Below are 21,948 nucleotides of genomic sequence, written 5' to 3'. Positions count from 1 at the left end.
TTTTCCCCTTCCCCCCTTTTTCTAAGCCACTTATCCGCTTATCCGCTTATCTGCTAAGCTGATAAGCCGCTAAAAGCCGCTAATAGCGCTAATAGTGCTAATCCGCTAATCCGTCAATGGGCTTGCTTCGCAAGACGAAAAAACCGCTTGACGAAGAGACTCACAGAACGGATTCTTTTCGTCTTGCGAGGCACCACTGTATTGGACTAGGAGCTGAGAAACCAGGGTTCAAATGCCCACTCAGCCATAAAACTCGCTGGGTGATACTGGGCCAGTCATTGCCACTCAGCCGAACCTATACTGTTGTTGTGAGGATTAAATGATGATGAGGAGAACTGTGCATACCACTTTAAGTTCCCTGGAGGGGAAAGATGGGATATAATTGTAATAAATAAATTATCCCAAGTGTGTCACTATGAGCAAATGGGCATATGACTACCAAATATGGAATAACCCCTGAGACTGAGATGGAGAGAGAGGGAGAGAGAGAAAGGCTGAGACTACATTCATTCTGCAAAGAGGCTCGAGGGCAACAAATGCAGATGCTTTTAAAAAAACCACACACACCCAAAACACCAGATGCTGTCAAAGAAATCCACATGAAAGCCAGCCAGCTCTCATAGTCACGCAAAGCAAAACAGTCCCACCATCTAGTCCATTTTTAAGTGAGGTTTTCATCAACTCCTGACTGAACATGTAATAGAAAGTTCTGTTACTGCGGCATGATCTTCTATTTTAAAACCATGGCATTTGACATCTGCTGTGATTTTATTTTCTGGAAAGCTCACTATGCTAAAGCCAACTCTTTTGATTTTTGCCCTGCTGGGAGTAAGGCATGTTCTTATCCCATGAGCTTTCCTCAGCGGATGCATACAATATGGTAATCCTTCTCATCATTTCTAAAATAAGTCCACGAAAAATCATGATGGCTTTTTATCGGCAAGGCAAACTTACCTTTTCCAGCAAGTAATTATTGATGTGCCCACCTATTGGGTCCCCTTTGAAATCAAAGTTGATATCCATATACTTTCCAAACCGGCTGGAATTGTCGTTTCGGTTGGTTTTGGCATTGCCAAAGGCTTCCAGGACACAGTTGGATTTCAACAGCATGTTCTTCACCCTTTGGAGAGCAGACAGGCACAAAAAGGAACAGGAAACCAGGTCTAGACGTTATGTATTTCTAAGTTTGCATATCAACATGTTTTATATGCAAGGAGCGGAATGGCCACATTAGTGATTTTGTGGGATTAAAAAAGATGTGCTCAGGAAAGGCTCAAGTAAAGTAGCCCAAAACATGTCTCAACATAAAGCTCCCCTCCGGCATGTGGCTTAATCCAGCACTGCTGGACACTGTATTCTTTGTTTGTATCTAAAGCTCACCCCCATAAAAAAAACACCAGTCTGTTCAACTCCATCATTGCACATTGAAAGCTCAATCTCTTCCCCAATAAAATCCAGGCCAAAGCAACTCTTGAACCAAGGCATACATTCAATGGAAGGAAAATACGCAGCCTAGGGCATGCACTATGCGTCCTTGGTGTCCAAATGTGATCCATTCTACTTCTTATTTTTAAATTTATTACCTGCCTTCATCAGCAAGTCCCAGGGCAGGTTAGAACAATTTTAAATTAAAAACGTAAAACAGTTAAAACACATTACACTAACAAGAATAGGGTGAGCCCTGAAGCACGTAAAGGTAAAGGACCCCTGGACAGTTAAGTTCAGTAGAATTTGACTCTGAGGTGCAGCACTCATCTCTGCTTTCAAGCTGAGGGAGCTGGCATTTGTCCTCAGACAGTTTTTCTGGGTCATGTGGCCAGCATGGCTAAACCACCTCTGGCACACAGAACACTTTGACAAGTGCCAGAGCACACAGAAATGGCATTTACCTTCCCACCGGAGTGATACCTATTTATCTACTCACACTGATATGCTTTTGAACTGCTAGGTTGGCGGGAGTTGGGACAGCAACGGGAGCTCACTCTGTCACATGGATTCAAACTGCCAACCTTACAATCAGCAAGCCCGAAAGGCTCAGTGGTTTAGACCACTGAGACAATATCCCTCCCCTGAAGCGCATATATTGGGTGTCAAAGGCCAGGACAAAGAACCAAACAGTAGAGATTGTAATGGAACATACAGAAAGAAACAGCACTGAAGACATATAGGACTCAAGCCATTTTAACACTAGCACCTGGAGCTGTGCTTAGAAACCACGGGGCCAGGTAGGGGCAATTGCATCCTTTGCTATCAGAATCACCCCAGCCTTCACACAATTCAGCGGCAAGATGCTCTTGAAGCTTCCAGGTAATTATTCAAGGACGGCCCCATGTGCCATATTACATTCCAAACATGTTCCCTCTTCCCAGGACCATAGTCGCCTTACCTTTCTACCTCAGCTCTCTGGCTTGGATTAGTAATGGCAGCTATGTATTGCATGATGTATTTGCTTGCTTCTGTTTTGCCGGCTCCACTCTCACCTGGGGGCACAGACAGGGGGGAAAATGTTTTCTAAGCTTTCACAAGAGTTGAAAACCATCACGTTGTAGTAGTTATAAAGAGGACACATTTTATTCTTAGCATTCATTCTACACGGTACTACAGTATTTTGCTGTTTAAGTCATTTCTGGTTTGTCAGTTTTTAATGCAAGCTGAATTTAAGGACATATGTTGACCATGTACTGTCCCAAATTCAACTCGTAGCATTTCTGGTTGAAGAACATCAACTGCAGAAGTGGGCAAGATCTCTGTATGGCATTCTAGAAAGTTGCATACAGTGCTGAGGCAGTAGAAGATGGACAGAAAGAGGAACTGCTAACTTGTGGTATGTAAATTCATTCCACTTTGCTTCTGGCGAACAGGTTTTAGGGCGGGATTTGCCTCAAAGCACTGCAAAACCCTTTTGACCAGTGTGGAAAAAATGAAACATGAAAACCATAGGAAGCAAAACAGCTCTCAGGCAATGTTCAGCTCTTTAAAAAGCACTGTCTGGCCCTAAACTGAGGTTGATTCAACAGATTACAGCTCTTTATATTCTAAGTTTTATACTGGAGATGGGGTGGGTGTTAGAGAGGGAGAAAGTTGGGAAAGGCGCGCTGCTAAAAGCAGAGTTTGTAGAATTGCTTCATCTATGTTTTTTGAAGCTTTGTTGACACTTCAAGTCTCAGCAAAGCTGCAAGCCAGCAGCCTGGCGGTATTCCTAATTTGGCATGGATTGACCCAATGGAACCATATTAGCACCATTAAAACCAATCCCAAAAGCAGTGTTGGGTGGGTGACATTATTTCAACTGGGTCCTTTTGGGCAAAATTAGGAATGCTGATTGTACTTTTGCTGCCACTTGAGTGCCGTGTGTGTGTGCGCGCGCGCATGCGCGCGTGCGTAAACAGGAAACAGGAGAAGGAGAAAAAACAACTACAGGGTGACTGCTGCATCCCTGCACTAGAAGAAACAACACAACTGCAGCCAGACTCACTTCCTTTGTTTCAACTTTCAAATGGGCTGTTAGAATGTGACTCAGGTTGGAGGTAGCAGGTACCCTGCAACACACCTGATATTACGATGCAGGTATCCTTTGATCGTCTCTTCATGGCTTTGTACGCAGCATCCGCAATAGCAAAGAGATGAGGGGGCCGCTCATACAGCTCCCGACCTTTGTACTGCTCAATCATGTCCCGTCCATAGATATTCAAGTTCTTGTAAGGGTTTACAGAAACGACCACTTCCCCAATAAAAGTGTAGATCCGTCCCTTTTCAAACCTAGGCAGGGCAAGACAAAGGACACAGAGAGAGTTAACTTCAAAGAGCATACATGAGCTTCTGCACATCTCCTCAGCTGCTTTTGATCATATCCGTTAGTCAATTGACCCAAGTATTTCACAGACTAACAGAAAGGTAATAACGTTTGAAAGCCTGTATGGAAAACATATGTAGTACATTTGGAAGGATTATAGGCACTGTACATGCCGCCAAGTTTTCCATGTAAACATAGAATCTGGTTATCTAGAAGCAGAATTAGACATCCTGAGAACCAGTTTTTATTACACTGAAAAAGAATCTAGCTCTCATGACAATTTTTATAGGTTCAAGTGAACATGTGTAAGAAGTTGTGATGACAGTCCTACTACCAGGACTGCTTATCAAGGCTCCAAATACCAATCTCACTATTGTGGAACATCTTTTAGAAGAATATTAAGCTAGTTCAGGCAAACCCCCCCCCCCATTTATGCGCATTCAATATGTGTGTGTGACTGTGCACACTCACATCACGCCAAGCCCGGAAGTGACCCAAAAAGTCACAAAAGTGGGTGGAACGGGGCATGGTGGGGGCAGAATGGGGTACTTGCAGACTTTTTCAATGGTGTCTCAAATATTTCACTTTTCACTTAAATGTGTGTTGCATTGGAATGCAGCCTCCGTGTAAATTGGGATTTGCCTGTACTTTAATATACGATACAGAAAGTGACAACTGAAGTACTAAACAAGAACACTTTAAAAACATTAAAAAATCTAGTTGCGAAAAATCAGTTTGCATCAATACAAATGTAAAAGGTTGTGTCAAAAAACTCTTAATCAAGTCTAAATTCCCAGTGTAGCCGTAACCAAAAAAAAAAAGGATTTCACACACATCCTTCCTAAACACAAATTCCAAGGTACTTTGTATTCAAGTTAGGAAAGGGATATCGGCTTATAGAATAATGTTGCCATTGTGTATGGATAATATAAGGCAGAACTTTCTAAACTCTGTGTTGCGACACGTTAGTGTGTCAACTGCAGGGTGTAGGTGTGTCACGCAAATGCTCCTGGAGCTGGAAAGGGGTTAGTTTCGCCTCCTCTTTGCTAATAAAACTGAATTACTGGGTCGCGAAATGATGCATGCCTAAAAAAATGTGTCACCAACATGAGAAGTTTGGAAAGCTCTGATGTAAGGCAAGTCAGAGCGTAATAACTCACTTGCACACCTAGCTGACATTAAAGCCACAAGAAAGGCAGCTTTAAAGGCGAGCATAAAATCCACAGTAACCATAGGCTCAAACAACTTTCTCCTAAACTGACTCAGTAGCAAGGATGCACTGCATGCTGATACAATCCCTGGGGTGAGGAAGTGCTGTCAGTCCTAGCGATGAATGCAGAGATAGCATATTAGTGAACTCTCCTTATCCAGGTTTTTGTCTCTTGTTATTTTCAGGTAAGGGGAGGGAATGAAGGGAGGGGGGAACTACTGCAAAGTGCATGATCCAATTAGCCACACTACTTAAACTGTGTATATCTGCTGTGTGGAAGGCTTTCTCAAACAGAAAAAAATGGTTCACACAACTCTACAATCCACTCAAGGGATTGACTCACCAGACTCTCAGTTTCAGGGACCCTGATGCAGCTATCTCATCCAACGGTATTAAGGGAATTTCTCAGAGATAAGCTCCAAGTCAAAGGGTTGTATCCTGGCATGCCTGCTTGGTAAAGTGCAAGCAGTGCAGACAGGATGTGATTATAAGATACTCCTGAACAAAAGGCTGTGGGCTTCCAAGCTAGGAAACGTTTCTCAACAACATTTTTGTTTTAAGTCCAGTAAGCCACACACAAGGAGATGATAGCACAATATTTATTGTTAACAACGAGGGGAAATGTAAGAGCATTCAAAATATGGCACGGTGATCAAAGTTCTTTTTTAAATAATAAAGGTATAATAAATGTCAGGAATGTGTTTGGAAACCAATGAAAGAGTACTGTACAAATCATAAGGAAAGATAAGGAATGTTGGAGAGAGACACAACAGCAGAATAAGCAAAGTTCACAAGAGAAGCTCATAACATAATGTTAATGGCCAAGCGGCCAGTCCCTGGTATGCGACTCAAAAATTCTGCCTTATCAGAAAGGTCAAGAGGGTCAATGACTAATGTGATAATAATGAGCAGAATAATGTGTTACTTTGCAGCTGGCAAGTCCCTGTTAAGTTCTGCTCTGCTGCTCTATCCTTTCCTGGTATGTCCTGGTGGCCCTGATCTGTAGCAGAAGAGGAATTCAGGTTTTCTTCCTCAAGAGCAGGGCTCAGAGCCCAGAGAGCTTATAATGCCAGATGGGCACTGTAACTTTGGCTCTGGGCTTCCACTCAGGCATGCTGCCACCTCTGCTCTGGGGTTCTGGGGGTGATCTTGGCAGGTCTGGAGCTGGAGGAGCAGGATCACTTCGGGCACACTGTTTCCCTTTAACCTGTGGCTTTCTCAAGCAGAATATCTTGCTAGGTGATGGGGGCCCGGGGAGGCATTTGTCAGCATCTGCCAGCTCCCCCTGAGCCTTATAAGTAATAGGTCCAACAATAGGGCACTCTTCTGCTGCTGCTGCTGCTGCTGTCTCTTCCAGTTCACAACATTGTCAAACCAGAGCTGAGGAAAAGAGATGTTTTTCTTACTCTCAAGTCAGTCACATGGCACCAAGTTTTCCTACTTGAGAGTAGAGACTAAAATGCTCTCTGAAGCTCTAGAAATGTCTTAAATGCTCCAGACTGCATGTGTGTGACTGCACAGAAACCATAAAGGGCAGACTCTTAAGTTCAAACTTCTGCATCTTTAATCTCTTTTTGGGGTCCAAAAGGATTCTAGCACACCAATGTGAGAGCCTTCCCTATGGATGACCTAAGACAGGGGTCAGCAACCTTTTTCAGCCATGGGCTGGTCCACCGTCCATCAGACCATGTGGTGGACCGGACTATATTTTAAAGGGAGGGAAAAGAACGAATTTCTATGCCCACAAATAACCCAGAGATGCATTTTAAATAAAAGGACACATTCTACTCATGTAAAAACACGCTGATTCCCAGACTGTCCGTGGGCCAGATTGAGAAGGCAATTGGGCCACATCCGGCCCCTCGGGCCTTAGGTTGCCTACTCCTGACCTAAGAGATTGTTTACTGTGCAGCCTCTTCTTCCCTGTCTGCCACATTCTTTCAAAAAACACACACCACAAAACACACACAACACCTCCCCATCTTCTGCAGCCTGTTACTGATCCTTCACCACTAGGTGGGATCAGTATACTTCCTAACTCACTCTAAAAGACGATAGCTGACTGAACCGCAATCCTGGCCCAAACACAATGCCATGCCCTTAAAACACACAGCAGGATATGACAAATCCTTTTCCATTGCTCAATTTGAGAAAGGAAGATCAAACCAAGTGTGCAGTGAAGATCACAGGTTGCTCCCTGCTCAGCTCAGCTCAGCTGTTGATGTATACCAGTGCTATATGGAGTTGCCTGTGTTTTCTAACGTACCGTAAAACAGCCACTCAGCAGAGGCTTCTACATGAGTTCAGGGTTTCCAAATACAGTGATGCCTCGCAAGACGAAAAGAATCCGTTCTGTGATTCTCTTCATCTAGCGAAACAAGCCCATTGACGGATTAGCGGATTAGCACTATTAGCGCTAATAGCGGCTGTCAGGGTTGCTTCCAGATCCTAGCTCACAGAGGATCACGCCAGCCAGCGATCATTAAATAAAAGTCTTTATTGAGTTACAGTCTCCATTCTCAAGCTGCTGCGTGCAACTCTACGTCTTATGCTTAGATCGTCTGAGTCTCCGCCCCTTGCGCACCAACTTAATATCCTAGCCCTGCTCCACCTTTTCCGCCTGACAGTTCTCCTCTGGGTCCCTCTGCCCCCCTGGGTCTCTTCCTTCCGGGATTCTTCTGACGCTGACTCCCCGGACCCTCCTGTCTCCTTGCGCCGGGCTTTAGGACCTGGCTCCCTTTCCGGGCTGCCTACTGCGCCACCTTCCTGTGCATTTGAACTTGGCGCGCGCGCCCAACCTTCCACCTTCCGTCTAACCGTCTCTTCGCTCCCCGATGGAGGTGTGGCCACTCCTGACTCGTGCCCTCCCTCCTGTTGTGAGCTGCCAGCGCTTGATCCCTGGCGCCCTTCCTCTTCCCTGCTCTCTGGCGGTGACGCTGGTCCCGATTTCCAACTGCTCCCCTCTGAGTCCCCTCTGGCTCTATCTTCCTGGGGTGTCCCCCTAGTCTCCCCCCTTGCCCTGGCCACTGGTGCTCCTTTTTGTGAATCTTCTGATTCACTGGAAAGACTCGGAGATCTCGGGTCGTCGTCATCACTCATCTTTTCTTCTGCCTCCTCCCCCTCGCTCTCTGTTTCCTCCCTTGCCCTCGCCTCTGCTCCTGAACCCCTGACATCCATCCCCCCCTCGAAGCCCCCTCTTCCCCCCTCCCCTCCTTCCGGTGCGGGAGCTGGGTGCTGCCGTGTCAAGGGGACGAATGTCGGGTACAGTTCGCTTCCCGTGGCAGGCCTCCATCTGAATTCTTCCGGTTCTTCCTCCCTGCTCTCGTCGACTACGGTCACCTCTGCTTCCATCTCTGTGCCGCCGTGCTCGAAACCCGGGTCGTCCCCGAAAACGTCCATGTCCGTCTCTCCCTCGCTTCCTTCTGGAGACGTTGCTCGTCCTGGACCCTCCAGCCACTTTCTGCGCCACTGCTCCTCTGGTCGATCATCCCACCAATACGAGGGTTCTGAAGCAGATCCCGAGGGTGACCCCTCCGGGGAACGGGCGTCTCGTGGCGGTTCCTCATCCGAGTCGAACCCCCGGAACGTGCTGGCTGAAAGCGTGGGCGTGAAAAGCCAGTCGTCGAAAAAGTCCGCTGGCATTGGCCTATGTGGGAAGAGGGCATGAAACTCTTCCTTGAGCAGAGGTTCGTCTAAAGCGTAGCCCGGCACCCAGCTGTTGGCACTGGCCGGGGTGCCCTCCTTAGCGAGAAGGTATTCTACCCCCTCTTCCCCCCATCTGGAGTCCAAAATCTCCGTGACTTCGTTGATGCTCACCTCCTGTGCCACTCCCCTTTGCCCGGTTTCCTCGCGGAGCGGACTCGGCGCCGTTCCTGGTTCTTGAAACCTGTGCGGTGCCTTGTAGGGAGTGAGCACCGATCTGTGGAACACCGGATGCATCCTGGAACCTTCCGGAAGCGCCAGCCTGAAAGCCACCGGGTTGACCTGCTCGTCGACTTGGTAGGGCCCCAGTTGTTTATGCCCTAGTTTCTTCTTCGCCAACGACCTGGCCGGCACTGCTTGGGCTGCTAACCAGACCCAGTCTCCCACCTGGATGTCTTCGCCAACCCTTCTGTGTTTGTCTGCCTGTACCTTGTATGCGTGTTTAGCCAGCTCCAGGTGCCGCCGCAGCTGATCGTGGATCTCCTGCAACTCCGACGCGAACGCATCTGCTGTCTGCGGCTCCTCCTCCCCCCGTCTTTCCAGTCCCGGGAAGGTTCTGGGGTGCCTCCCGTTGTTGGCGAAGAACGGCGTGACCCCCGTGGACACGTGCTTCGTGTTGTTGTAGGCGAACTCGGCGAGAGGCAGGTAATCCACCCACGTCGCCGGCTGTTGATTTGCATAGCATCTCAGGTACTGCTGCATGATGGCATTGACCCGCTCCGCTTGCCCGTTGGTCTGCGGGTGTCTGGCCGACGCCAGGTTGATCTTGACGTTGAGGAAGCCCATCAGCTTCTGCCAGAAGTTTGAGATGAACTGCCGCCCTCGGTCGGACAGAATAGACCGCGGCAGACCGTGAACCTTGAACACGTGATCTATGAACAGTTTGGCGGTTTGTTCCGCCGTGGCCACCTTGGCACACGGAATGAAATGTGCCATCTTGGAGAACAAGTCCACCACCACCAGCACAGCCGTCTTGCCCCTCGAACTGGGCAGATCCGTGACAAAGTCTAGGGCCACTCTCTCCCATGGTTCGCACGGAGTTTGCAGCGGTTCCAGCAGTCTGGCCGGCGGTTTGTGTACTGGTTTGGCCCTCTGGCAGGTGTCACACCTCGCCACGTAGTCCGCGACTTCCCCTCTCATTCCGGGCCACCAGAAGTCTCTGGCGACTAATTCCACTGTCTTCTCCTTGCCAAAGTGCCCGGCAGTGGGCGCGTCGTGCAGCTGCTGCAGTACCTTGGCACGAAGTTCGTCTCCCGGCACGTAGATGGCCCCTTTATGGAGGAGCAATCCATCTCGCAGTTGGAACTCGTCGGTCGCTGCCGTGCCCCTGTGCACGTCTGCCATCTTAGCTTGCGCGAAAGAGTCATCCTGCAAAGCTCGTCGCACCGCCTCCAGGTCAACTGTCGCCGCAGCGCACGCCCACACTGTCGGTGCGAAGATGTGCATGGCGGTCGCTGGCGTTGCCTCCTCCAGATACTGTGGCTTCCGGGAGAGCGCATCCGCCATGACGTTGGTGTCCCCCAGGACATACTCTATTCGGAAGTCGAAGTTAGCAAAGAACTCAGCCCAACGTATTTGCCTCTGGTTCAGGAACTGTGCCGTGCGCCAGTGCTCCAGATTCTTGTGGTCTGTGCAGACCTGCACCGTGTGCTTGGCTCCGATCAGGAAGTGCCTCCATGCTTTGAATGCTGCATGAATAGCCAGCAACTCCCTGTCCCAGATGGTGTAGTTCTGTTCGGACTTGCTGAGCTTCCTGGAGTAAAACGCTCCCGGCCTCCAAACCCCCTGCGGGTCCTTCTGCAGCAGGACGGCTCCGACGGCCCTGTCTGAGGCGTCTGTTTCAACCCTCATCGGCCTGCTGGGGTTGACATGAAGCAGCTGTTCTTCCGACGCGAAGAGACGCTTGAGTGCCTGAAAGGACTGCTCCGCCTGCGCTGTCCAGATGAACTTCTTTTTCTTGGAGCTGAGCGTGTCCGTGATGGCCGCTGTCTGCATAGCAAAGCCTTTGATAAACTTGCAATAGAAGTTCGCGAAGCCGACAAACCGTTGGACCTCCTTCCGGTTGCGTGGGCTTTTCCAATCCAACACCGCTCGAACCTTGGCGCTGTCCATGGCGAGCCCCTTGTCAGACAACTTGTAGCCCAGGAAATCCACCTCCGTTACGTCGAATTGGCACTTTTCCAGCTTGGCGTACAGCCTATGTTGCTGCAGCCTGCTCAGCACTTCCCTGACGTGTCTGTCATGCTCCTGCTGCGATTCTGAAAAGATCAGGATGTCATCCAAGAAACAGACGCACGTCTTGTAGAGGAGCCCCTCCAACACGTGATGCATGAAAGCTTGAAAAACGTGGGAGCCATTTTGCAATCCAAAAGGCATAACTCTATATTCGTAGGTGCCCAGGGGCGTGAACATGGCTGTCTTCCACTCATCTCCTTCCCGCATGCGAATGAGGTTGTACGCCCCTCGCAGGTCCAACTTGGTGAACACGCTGCCCTTGCGCACTTTTGCGAGGAGGTCGTCGATTCGGGGCATGAGGAAGTCCGATGGCTTGGTCACACTGTTCAAAATGCGGTAGTCCACGACGAGTCTTTTTTGGGGCGTGTCTCGCTTCTTAACAAAGAATACCGGACTGCCCCCCGCTGCCCTGGACTCTCGGATGAAACCGCGCTCCAAATTATGATCTATGAACTCTTTGAGTTCCTGCAGTTCGTCCTCAGACATGGAATACAGCTTCCCTTTGGGCAGCGTCGCCCCCGGCAGCAGGTCAATTTTGCAGTCATATGGTCTGTGGGGGGGGTAGCCTGTCTGCCTCCTTCTCGCAGAAGACCTCCAAAAATTCTGCGTACTTGTGGGGAACCGCTTGCAGCGTGCCGAGCTGCAGCTGTGACTCCTCTTCCTCCCCTTCCTGCTGGGGCACGATGCAGTGTTCAGCGCAAAAGGAAGAGCCGAAGGTCAGCTGCCTCTGGTACCAAGCCAGCGTCGGGCTGTGCTTGTCCAGCCAACTCATACCCAATACAATGGGCGTGTCCGATAGTTGAGTGACGTTGAAGCTGATGACTTCCCTGTGATTCCCAAGGCGCATCACCATTGGCGGCGTCTGCTTCACCACTTGCCCCCCCAGCAGCTCTCTGCCATCCACCGTGACTACCTGCAGGGGCAGCGTGGCAGGCAGCAACTGTATAGCGTGCCGGTCTACAAATTCCTGCCCTATAAAGTCCGCATTGCTTCCGGAATCGATGGTGATTGGCACGTCCATGGTGATTCCATTGGGCAGCTGGAGAGATGCGGTGAGCCTTACCACTGGCTTGGGCGGGAGGGGGTCCATGGGCTGTAAAATCTCTGGGGACTGCTTCACTGAGACGTCTGGCTGGGCCCCAGTGCCTCTTCCTCCAGCCAGACTGCGTCGTTTCCCTGCTGTGGTTCTCCTTGCTGCGTTGCTCCAGTTACCATTGCTGAGGCTGCAGTGTGCTTGTGGAGCCTCCGGGGACACTCTTTCGCCATATGCCCTGGCTCCTCACAGATGTAGCACTTCCTGTTCCCTCTAGGAGGCTTCGCTTTCACTGTTGCCGGTGTTAGGGCTCTGGTTGCTGACTGAGCCCTTGCACCTCCCACCTCCATAGGTTCTGCCCCTCCTCCAGGCGGAGGCGTGGATTGCGCACGCGCTGCTTCTCTGGGAAGGAAGAAGGAGCCCCTGGGTGGCTCGCGCCCTCCACGCCCTTCGTCCCTGCTCCATGGGCGTTCTTCTAGCCGCACCCCCACCGCCAGCGCCCTCTGAACGACCTCCTGCGTGGTCCGGGGTCTCTCCCCCCTCGCAATCTCATCTTTGATCGAGCTGTGCAAGCCCTCCCAAAACAGGTCTCTGACAGGGGCCGAATCTCTGTCCCATTCCAGGGCACTGACCAAAGCGAAAAAGCGGACATGGTACTGTCTTACGCTGGCCCTCCCTTGCCTTAGTCCATGCACCTCCTTCCGGGCAAGATCCACGTCAATGCTTGATAAAAAACACCCATCCATCGCTTTAATAAAGGCGTCCGCATTTTGGAGCGCAGGATCCTTATCTCTCCACAAATTGCGCAGCCATGCTTTAGCGTCTCCATGCAAATGGGACATAATGAACCCCACCTTCTCTTGTTCATCTCTAAAGTCTTTGTGCAACAGTTGCAGTGCACACATTACGTCTGCTCTAAAGTTGGGGTACTGTTGCAAATTCCCATCGAAGTGAGAGACCAGACCGCCTGTGCGTCTCCCCAACCCAATCCCCTCTGGTTTGGGTGTCTGTTGCCCTTGCTTCGTAAGCACTTCCAACCTGACCTGGAGATCCCTGTAGGCGGCAGCTGCCTCCTCCTCTCTCTTCCTGGATGCCAGCGCCTCGGCATTCAGTCGTGACACTGCTTCTCTCAGTTCCGCTATTTGCTGTTCGGCCGTCATATTGTCTGCCGTTCGTGAGCTCGCTAGTAGGCACCCGCTTTCTCTCCTCTCCGCGAGGCCGTGGATGCCCACAATTTGATGAGACGGAGCTTACTGTCAGGGTTGCTTCCAGATCCTAGCTCACAGAGGATCACGCCAGCCAGCGATCATTAAATAAAAGTCTTTATTGAGTTACAGTCTCCATTCTCAAGCTGCTGCGTGCAACTCTACGTCTTATGCTTAGATCGGCGAAGCTCCGTCTGAGTCTCCGCCCCTTGCGCACCAACTTAATATCCTAGCCCTGCTCCACCTTTTCCGCCTGACAGTTCTCCTCTGGGTCCCTCTGCCCCCCTGGGTCTCTTCCTTCCGGAATTCTTCTGACGCTGACTCCCCGGACCCTCCTGTCTCCTTTAGGACCTGGCTCCCTTTCCGGGCTGCCTACTGCGCCACCTTCCTGTGCATTTGAACTTGGCGCGCGCCCAACCTTCCACCTTCCGTCTAACCGTCTCTTCGCTCCCCGATGGAGGTGTGGCCACTCCTGACTCGTGCCCTCCCTCCTGTTGTGAGCTGCCAGCGCTTGATCCCTGGCGCCCTTCCTCTTCCCTGCTCTCTGGCGGTGACGCTGGTCCCGATTTCCAACTGCTCCCCTCTGAGTCCCCTCTGGCTCTATCTTCCTGGGGTGTCCCCCTAGTCTCCCCCCTTGCCCTGGCCACTGGTGCTCCTTTTTGTGAATCTTCTGATTCACTGGAAAGACTCGGAGATCTCGGGTCGTCGTCATCACTCATCTTTTCTTCTGCCTCCTCCCCCTCGCTCTCTGTTTCCTCCCTTGCCCTCGCCTCTGCTCCTGAACCCCTGACAGCGGCTTTTAGCGGCTTATCTGCTGATCGGATCAGCTGATAAGCAGCTTAGTGGCTTAGAAAAAGGGGGGAAAGGACAAAAAACCAGCAAGAACTCGCAAGACATTGTCGTCTTACGAAGCAAGCCCATAGGAAATTCGTTTTGCGAAGCACCTCCAAAACGGAAAACTCTTTCGTCTAGCGAGTTTTCCGTCTTGCGAGGCATTCGTCTTGCGGGGCACCACTGTACAGTATTTTAAGTTTCATGTGCTACTGCACATGGGTGTAGCCGGGAGGGGGGCAGGGAGGGGCAGTCAACAAAATCAATAAAAATATATAGCTGAGGTTCTGCCCCCCCCAATAAAAATCCTGGCTACGCCCATGCTACTGCATAACATCCAGATTGCTATAAAGATGCTGCAAAAAATAATAATCCCAGCAGTCAAGTGCCTTCTGCTAATCTCACACGAGATATTCCTTAACCGTTTCACAAATTCTCAACCTATTTGAATTCTTTTCCCACTGAACACACAGGTAAAGGGGGGCGGAACCCCAAATTTCATCTAGTGTGGAATGTTTTCTTACTGAAAGCATTTCCTTTGTAAGTAGTGGGAAAGTTCAGCATTACTGACTTGTGTCCAAAGACAAAGGAGTCTAGCCAATGAAGTCTTACTCAGAGCAGACCCAATTAATTGATGGATCTGACTAACTGAAGCCCACTTATTTTAATGGATCTGCTCTGAGTAGCATTTAGTTAGATACAGCCCGGAGAGTTCAGGTTTCAACTGAGTTTTACAATCCCAGAAACATTTTGATACACCCTCCCTAGACATTGATCTCATTTTCGCTCTTGCTTATGAAGTATGCACACCTGCAATAAATGTTAATGGATTTACAAGTGAAAACCAAAGAGCCCTACGCCCTTTTCAACTCAGCATTAAGGGCTGCCAATTCCAGAGTAGGAAATGCCATTCAGCGTGCATTTGGAGCCCCTCCTTTCCTGAATGGGGCTGAGAAGCAAGGGCAGGGCAAGGATAAGCAATTTACTCACACAAAACTCTTAAACGGGGCAAGTTCTCCTTTGAAGGAAGTCTGGAAGGGGAGCAGGATGGGCTTGTAATTCTAGGGTTGCCAAAAGGTCAGACTTTTACTGGCCCGACCAGAAATTCATCCTCCTGCCCTCCTGCCAGAACAAACACACACACAGCTCAATAACTTGTTTCTCTAAATAAGGCATGTTGAAAGGTTATTGCAGCAGTTTAAGAAGAAAGTGGAAGGATTTGGGAAATACAGAAGAAAAAATGGGGCATGCCACTATTTAGGGAAAGGCAAACAGCAAGAATATGGAGTTTGTGAGGGGAAACTGTTTTCTGCACAGTGCAATTTCGGCATATTACAGAGCAAAAGACCTTGGACAGAAGCAAATAAAAGCCAAACCACTAAACGCAGGAGTGTAAGAACACTTTTCTTTCTGCTTGCGTCAGTGGGCACTGTGAGGCATTCCTCCTCCACATTTGAGGGCTGCGGAGTGCAAGCCAGACTTGGGATGCCTGTTTTATCTGCAGATATTATGGCAGAAAGGAAAAGAGAAAGGCAGCAGAGGGATAACTGATTGGTTTCCTGGAACAGACAGAGGCTGCAGCAATGGTGTCTTCTGCCAATAAATCAAGAAAAAAATTGTTTTACCATTGCCACCTGCCTAATTTGTTTTAACCAACCAACTAGCTGACTCCAAGTAATTATACTATACACACAGAAAGAAAGAACACACACACAGAGAGAGAGAAAAGAATAGAATAGGAGGCACCTGGAAGGACCTCCCTGACAAAGAAAAGAAAAGAAAAGAAGAGTTACAAGTTTTTTTGCCTTTAGGATAATGCAAAACAAAGGGTAATGCACATCTAAGCACACATGCTTCAAATTCCATTTCACTAAAATTAACAGAGAATGTGATCCAAGCAGAAGTGTTACATACACACAAAATATACACATGAAAACATAAGTAACAGCTTTACAGAGGGAGGAGTTAAAGGATTGTCAAGTAAAAGAAGATTTGGTGATGCACCTGCAGTATTTAGCCCCTTCTGAAACACTGCACCTGTATACCACACTATTTAGCAAACTTCTGAGCTTGTTAATAATTGGGGGAAAGAGTAAGTTAGGCCCCGTGTAATCCAGGCTCTTGCTTGAGCTGCAGACGTTCTTTAAGGTGCCTAAAAGATTATGCTTCTGGGAATGTTGAGGGGTGTTTTCACTAATTTTCAGCAGGGTCAACATTAATGATGTGGTATTGGCATTGAGGAAATTTGACATATTATGCCAAACCCTGCAGCTGTGCATTAAGCTATCATCAAAACTGAATATCTTAGGACTCAGAATAATGGCACTTTAACCAATTAGCAACCCATTCTTTAAAAAAACAACACCTGGGGCACATGTTTTGCTCTTATTATAGGGTGCAATTCTACACACAGATGTGGGGGTAGGTCTCATTGATTTCAATAGGATTTTCTTCCAAGTAGACATTCCTTGGGTTGTTGTTCATTCTCATTTCTTAGCATCTACCTGGTTTCCCCTACTTACCTCCAATATGGCAGAAACATAACTCTTTCAACACTACCTCATTCACCTCTTTTCTCCCCAACTTTTTCTTTTAGTTGCCTCCAACCCCAAGTAATCACCCTTTTTACTCTGAACAACAGGTGTGGGGTGAAAAGCTTCACAACAAGCACATTACATTATAAGGTCATAAACCAATCCTCATTCATGACAGGAATCTAGACCAGTGTTTCCCAACCTTTTTTGGGCAAAGGCACACTTGTTTCATGAAAAAAATCTCGAGGCACACCACCACTACAGCCCCGTGACGTCAGCGCGCAGCGTCATGCCGGGAGGGACATGAATTGCTGGCAAATTACATAATCACCTCCTTGAGGGCTGGCTCATCTTCTCCGAAGGCAGAACCCCATTAATTAACAGCACAGACTCACACCATAGCCAAGACGAGGGGGGGAAACCTCAGTCATGCACAGTCATGCACATGTGGGGGCTAAATGAGGACGAAGACCGGGCAGAGAGCAGGGTTCAAATCACCCCACCTGGCCAGGACAATCCCTGGGTGCTCCCTTGGGCCACTCGCCTGACCCACCTCGCAGGGCTGTTGTTGCGAGGATAACACGGGGAGAACCACGCGCGCCCCCGGGAGCTCCTTGGAGGAGAAAGCGGGCGATGAATGCAATGCACGAAATATATGAGAGGTGACCAGGTTTTGCAGGTGAGGGGCCCCCGCCAGCCTCCGCTTCCAACACCCGGCGCAACGACGCCGAAGTTTCCCCCCGGGCTCGGCTCGGGGAGCAGCGCTGCTCCCCCCCGGCTCCCCTTCACCCTCCCGGCTCTCTCTGCCGCCCACTGGGGACCCCCCTCACCTGCCAAGTCCGGAGCGCCGGTGGAAGTTGCATGCATGCATGCAGGGCGCCGCATTGCCATTGCATTGCACTGCACTCCATGCAACGCCTGCACGCATGCATTGCCTTGCATGCCCGCCAAGGGGTCTCCCCGCGGTCCGATGCGTCCCCTCCGGCGCGGATGCAGCATTGCAAAAATAAAAAAACCCCGACGCAGCCCTACCTGGGGGGCAGCCTCCGCCTCCGCCGCTCCGCCTCCGCGGGGATCCCCGGGCTCCATCCTGCCGCCCTATCTCCGCGGGGGCACAGGCAGGCTGCGCGGGGTCTGCGCGGAAGAGTCTGCCCACCCAGCGCCGCTGCGCTCATTCCATGGCCGGGAGAAGAGCGCTTCAAACAAAACGCCCGGCCCGCCAGGCCACGCTGGGAAACATAGTTTGCGCACCCCGCGCGGGCGCGGAGCCCAAGGGCGAGGGGACTACGGATCCCGGCAGCCCCTGAGTGAGCGAGTGGCAGCCGCCAAGCCTTGGCCGAGAGCCAGGAAGGGCCTCCCCAGAGGAGGAGGAGGAGGAGGAGGAGGAGGAGGGTGGCGCAGAGAGGGAGGGAGGGAGGGAACCCCAGGGGTCATCTAGTGACGGCGCCCCAATCGAAAATTTGACTTTTTTAAAAAAAAAATCTTTCGAATTTTTTAATTTTTCCCGCGGCACACCAGGCAACATCTCGCGGCACACTAGTGTGCCGCGGAACAGTGGTTGGGAAACACTGATCTAGACATAATACAAAGGGGGCGGGAGTGTTTTGATTTCCTTACTATTTTACCTGTGTGATTTGGAATGTGCTCCTTTGGCCAATTTCCATGTACTGAAGAAATGTTTCCTGGTAAAGCAACTAAAATCTATCACCTAGGGCACGTTCATGAATTTCTTTAGCTTAAGTTCTAATGAAACAAACAAGTGTTGTACAAGGGTAGCAGTTTAGTGATCCCTTTTATCTGGAGACATCACCATGGAGGGCATGTGAAGCCAAGAATCTTTCACACTGCACTATGAATGAACCAAGAGCAAAACTTGTAGCAACCTCAGCAGTGTATGAACTACCGTATTTTTCGCTCTATAAGACACACCTAGTTTTTGGTGGAGGAAAACTAGAAAAAAAAAATATTCTGAATCCCAGAAGCCAGAACAGCAAGAGGGATCGCTGCACAGCCATCCCTCTTGCTGTTCTGGCTTCAGCGAAAGCAACGCAAAGCCTCTTCAGGGCAGCAAGAGGAAGGCTCCCCCTGCCCTGAAGAGGCTTCGCGCGGCTATCCCAGAAGCCAGAATGGCAAGAGGGATCACTGAGCAGAGATCCCTCTTGCTGTTCTGGCTTCCAGGATAGCCACGCGAAGCCTGCATTCGCTCCATAAGACACACACACATTTCCCCTTACTTGTTAGGAGGGAAAATGTGTGTCTTATAGAGCGAAAAATACGGTACATCCCACTAGTGGGTACCACCAGAGTCACAGAGGACAGGCCTGGATTGCTACCACATAGGAGATGGAAGATTACACACAAGGGACATACTTTCTGTGAAAATTAAACCCAGCTGCAACCCCCTCCCCCTTTAATTTACACTGAGTCTTGCTGCCAATTTAGCCCCTCTGCTTCCTACTACTGAAGTATAGGAGCGGAAAGACAAGATTTCTTATAGGTACCCCGAGCTGTTTCTTGCCATCAGATAGCCACAAGCTGCTATTGCAGCATCAGATGCTTCATTGTTCTCTTAAAAATATTCTACATTTGTCAAACTCGCACTCGGTACTGCTCTGTGAACACTGGGAACTTCTGAATAGAACATTGTGTTTGAGCCTGGGCTTTTGAATGTACCGATTTAGTCCTCCAGTCCTAGAAATAGTCAGGAAAGGCAGCAGGCCTTCTCCAAAGAACATAAAACGCACAGAAATAACTGAACTAGATGCGCCCCATAAGCTGATTCAAGACAAGAAGATGCCAGTGTAACCAAAACTTTATACTATATTGCCTTTTGTTTCCTCTTCCCATTTTTTGGTTTAAACAGACCATTTATTATCACCAGTAGCAAACTCATGGGGAAATGTTAAATTAAACTTTCTAAGGCACGATAATATGTAACCCAACAGAGACTGAGCACAGTATTATTGCTTTTTTGTTGACGAGTTATTTCATGCCTTGCATGTTAATGCAACGCTACAGTGTATTTTCCATGTTAACACATTATTGTACGCAGCTTGTCATGGAAGCATCCTGAACTCCCTAGGACTGGTGCTTTATTTCTGGACCACAGAGAATGCAACAACAAATACGTAACAGAGAAAGTGATCTGGTGCCAACCCAATAAGTCTCAGCAGGCACAAGAATGGCTAGGTACCAGTCTTGGAATTGCCCTCCAACATTATAATGAATGTTTTGAATACCAGTTCAGGTGGTCACAGGTGATCCAATACAGTGATGGGGTGCATAAAGTCCCCTAAAGAATCCATGTGGAAACATATTTCATAGCAATTCCCCTACTCTCATAAGCAAATCTATTCATCTTGCTGACAACTCCTGTACAGTACATCTAAGCATGAAAGATATGCATAATGTTGTACAGAGAGGGTTCATGTACTCAGCCTTCCCAAATAACACTTGAGATGGCAATCCTGAGCACGGACCTCTTCAGGCTGCAGGAGAGGCTCACTTGACTGACTGCTGCTTCATTTAAAACAACAACTATATACGTGTCAAGGAGAAAACTTGGCTAGAACCCTGCTCCTTGACACCTAGTTCTCTGCAGGAATTTATTATTATTTGGTATGGAAAGGCATTCAGTCATGCAACACCTCACCTTCGGTCTGAAGTGACCAAGTCTAGACACAGGATTATCACCTCACCTGCTGCTTGTGAGAACTAGGGGCTTGTACAGGGTGCCAGCCAGGCCTTTTGGTCCTAGCAATCACCTGCACAAAATGAGAAGGCATCCAGAACACACCCAATACTATACAGTGGTACCTCGGGTTAAATACGCTTCAGGTTACATACGCTTCAGGTTACAGACTCCGCTAACCCATAAATAGTGCTTCAGGTTAAGAACTTTGCTTCAGGATGAGAACAGAAATCGTGCTCCGGCAGCGTGGCGGCAGCGGGAGGCCCCATTAGCTAAAGTGGTGCTTCAGGTTAAGAACAGTTTCAGGTTAAGAACGGACCTCCGGAACGAATTAAGTACTTAACCCAAGGTACCACTCTACACACAATGTAGAAGATAGGTAGCGACAAATCAGCTCCCTCTGAAGCTCTGAGAGCCACTGATCAAGAGAAACCCAGAAGTACTTGCTAAGAGATGCAATATAAAACCTCAATGAAGATGAGGCAAACCTCCATGGAAGAAGAGAATCTTACAGCAAGCAAAGCCAAAGGCAAATTTCTAGCAGCAGTTTAGCATAGCAGCCACCCAAATGTGCTATGCTAAGTATGAAAGCTCAGGAAAGATGTGGGCGCAGCTCTCCCTCCTCCTGCCTTCCTTCACTAACTGGCTAGTTTAAGAGGGAGGCTGAAATGCCTTATCCTACTCCTCTTCGAATGCCAGTGTTGGATTAGCACTCCAGTCAACAAAGCCTTACAAGCAGCGAACTAGAAATGTGCAGCTGTGTGTGAGGACTCTGTACATTTGCTTGCTGAAGATATGGTTGCAAACAGGTCCGGGGACTTGAGAGGACATAAGGTTAGAGAAATACTGGCATAAATGGCTGTTGATATATTGGACCCAGCCAAGGAAAAATATTAAGGCACTAGGACCATCATCTTTAAACTGGGGAACCCCAAAATTAATTGGAGGCATATCAATGGATATTTTATTATCATTGCTGCCACAACACAGCTACAGAGAGGGTGTTGGCTCACACACACAGTTCACATGGGTGTGTGCAGTCTAATGTCTAGTGACCTGCATGTATGATGATGTACCATAGAGCAGCCTTCCCCAACTTAAAAGCCCTCCAGATGATCTGAAGAACCAGCACCATTGGCCCTGAGCATGTCCCAGGAACGCCAGACAGTATGGTTAGTGTAGTCTAACATTTGGAAGGCAACGTATTGAAGGCTGTTCAAGAACATGTCAAAGAATGCTCTGCACTGAGCAGGAGGTTTGTGGCAACAAGTAAGTGTCCTTAAGCACAAAAGTGCAAAGGCTTTCCTTTAGGTGAAAAAGTCTGAAACCCTCTGGCCTAGAAAAACCTTTCTCCAGACCTATTTCTGATAGTCAAGGAGTAGACATGCTTTCCAATAACCATCTTAAACACATTAGGAAGTCAAGGCAACTTAGCCTTTTACCAAGATACATTTTAATAAGAGCTGTGACAACCACAGTAACTTTCTCTGCATATGGACAAAGCACATTTTTGACCCTGAAAGATGCAATGCAATTTTGTATTTGATCTTTGGTTATTATTTCCATTCCAGGAAAAGTGTAAGATGACATGTCTAAGGTAATTTGCATGCCTATGTCAACAAGATATTGGAACAACTGTCCAACCTCTCGTCTTCCTACCGCTAAAAATCATTGTACTAAACACTAAACACTACACACTACACACTACATAACA

The 21,948-nt window shown here is 48.9% G+C and overlaps 1 protein-coding gene across 2 annotated transcripts in view; it reads right to left on the bottom strand.

Annotated features, from left to right (window-relative positions):
• Positions 1–21,948, bottom strand: part of MYO1D (myosin ID) — a 184,176-nt gene that overhangs the window by 143,908 nt on the left and 18,320 nt on the right. For both annotated transcript variants that reach the window (XR_014212797.1, XM_082194740.1), the window contains exons 2-4: positions 3,551–3,759; positions 2,387–2,480; positions 955–1,120 (exon numbers count right to left, since the gene is read on the bottom strand). Coding sequence is in view for 1 of the 2 variants with exons in the window: in XM_082194740.1 (XP_082050866.1) it covers positions 955–1,120; positions 2,387–2,480; positions 3,551–3,759 (469 nt within the window). In the remaining variant the exon portion in view is untranslated. The remainder of the gene's footprint in view (positions 1–954; positions 1,121–2,386; positions 2,481–3,550; positions 3,760–21,948) is intronic.

The sequence above is a fragment of the Podarcis vaucheri genome (assembly GCF_965113315.1).
Source record: "Podarcis vaucheri genome assembly, chromosome: 13".
Taxonomy (NCBI): domain Eukaryota; kingdom Metazoa; phylum Chordata; class Lepidosauria; order Squamata; family Lacertidae; genus Podarcis; species Podarcis vaucheri.
Note: the sequence above shows the minus strand (reverse complement) of the source record. Positions and strands in the feature narration are given on the sequence as shown.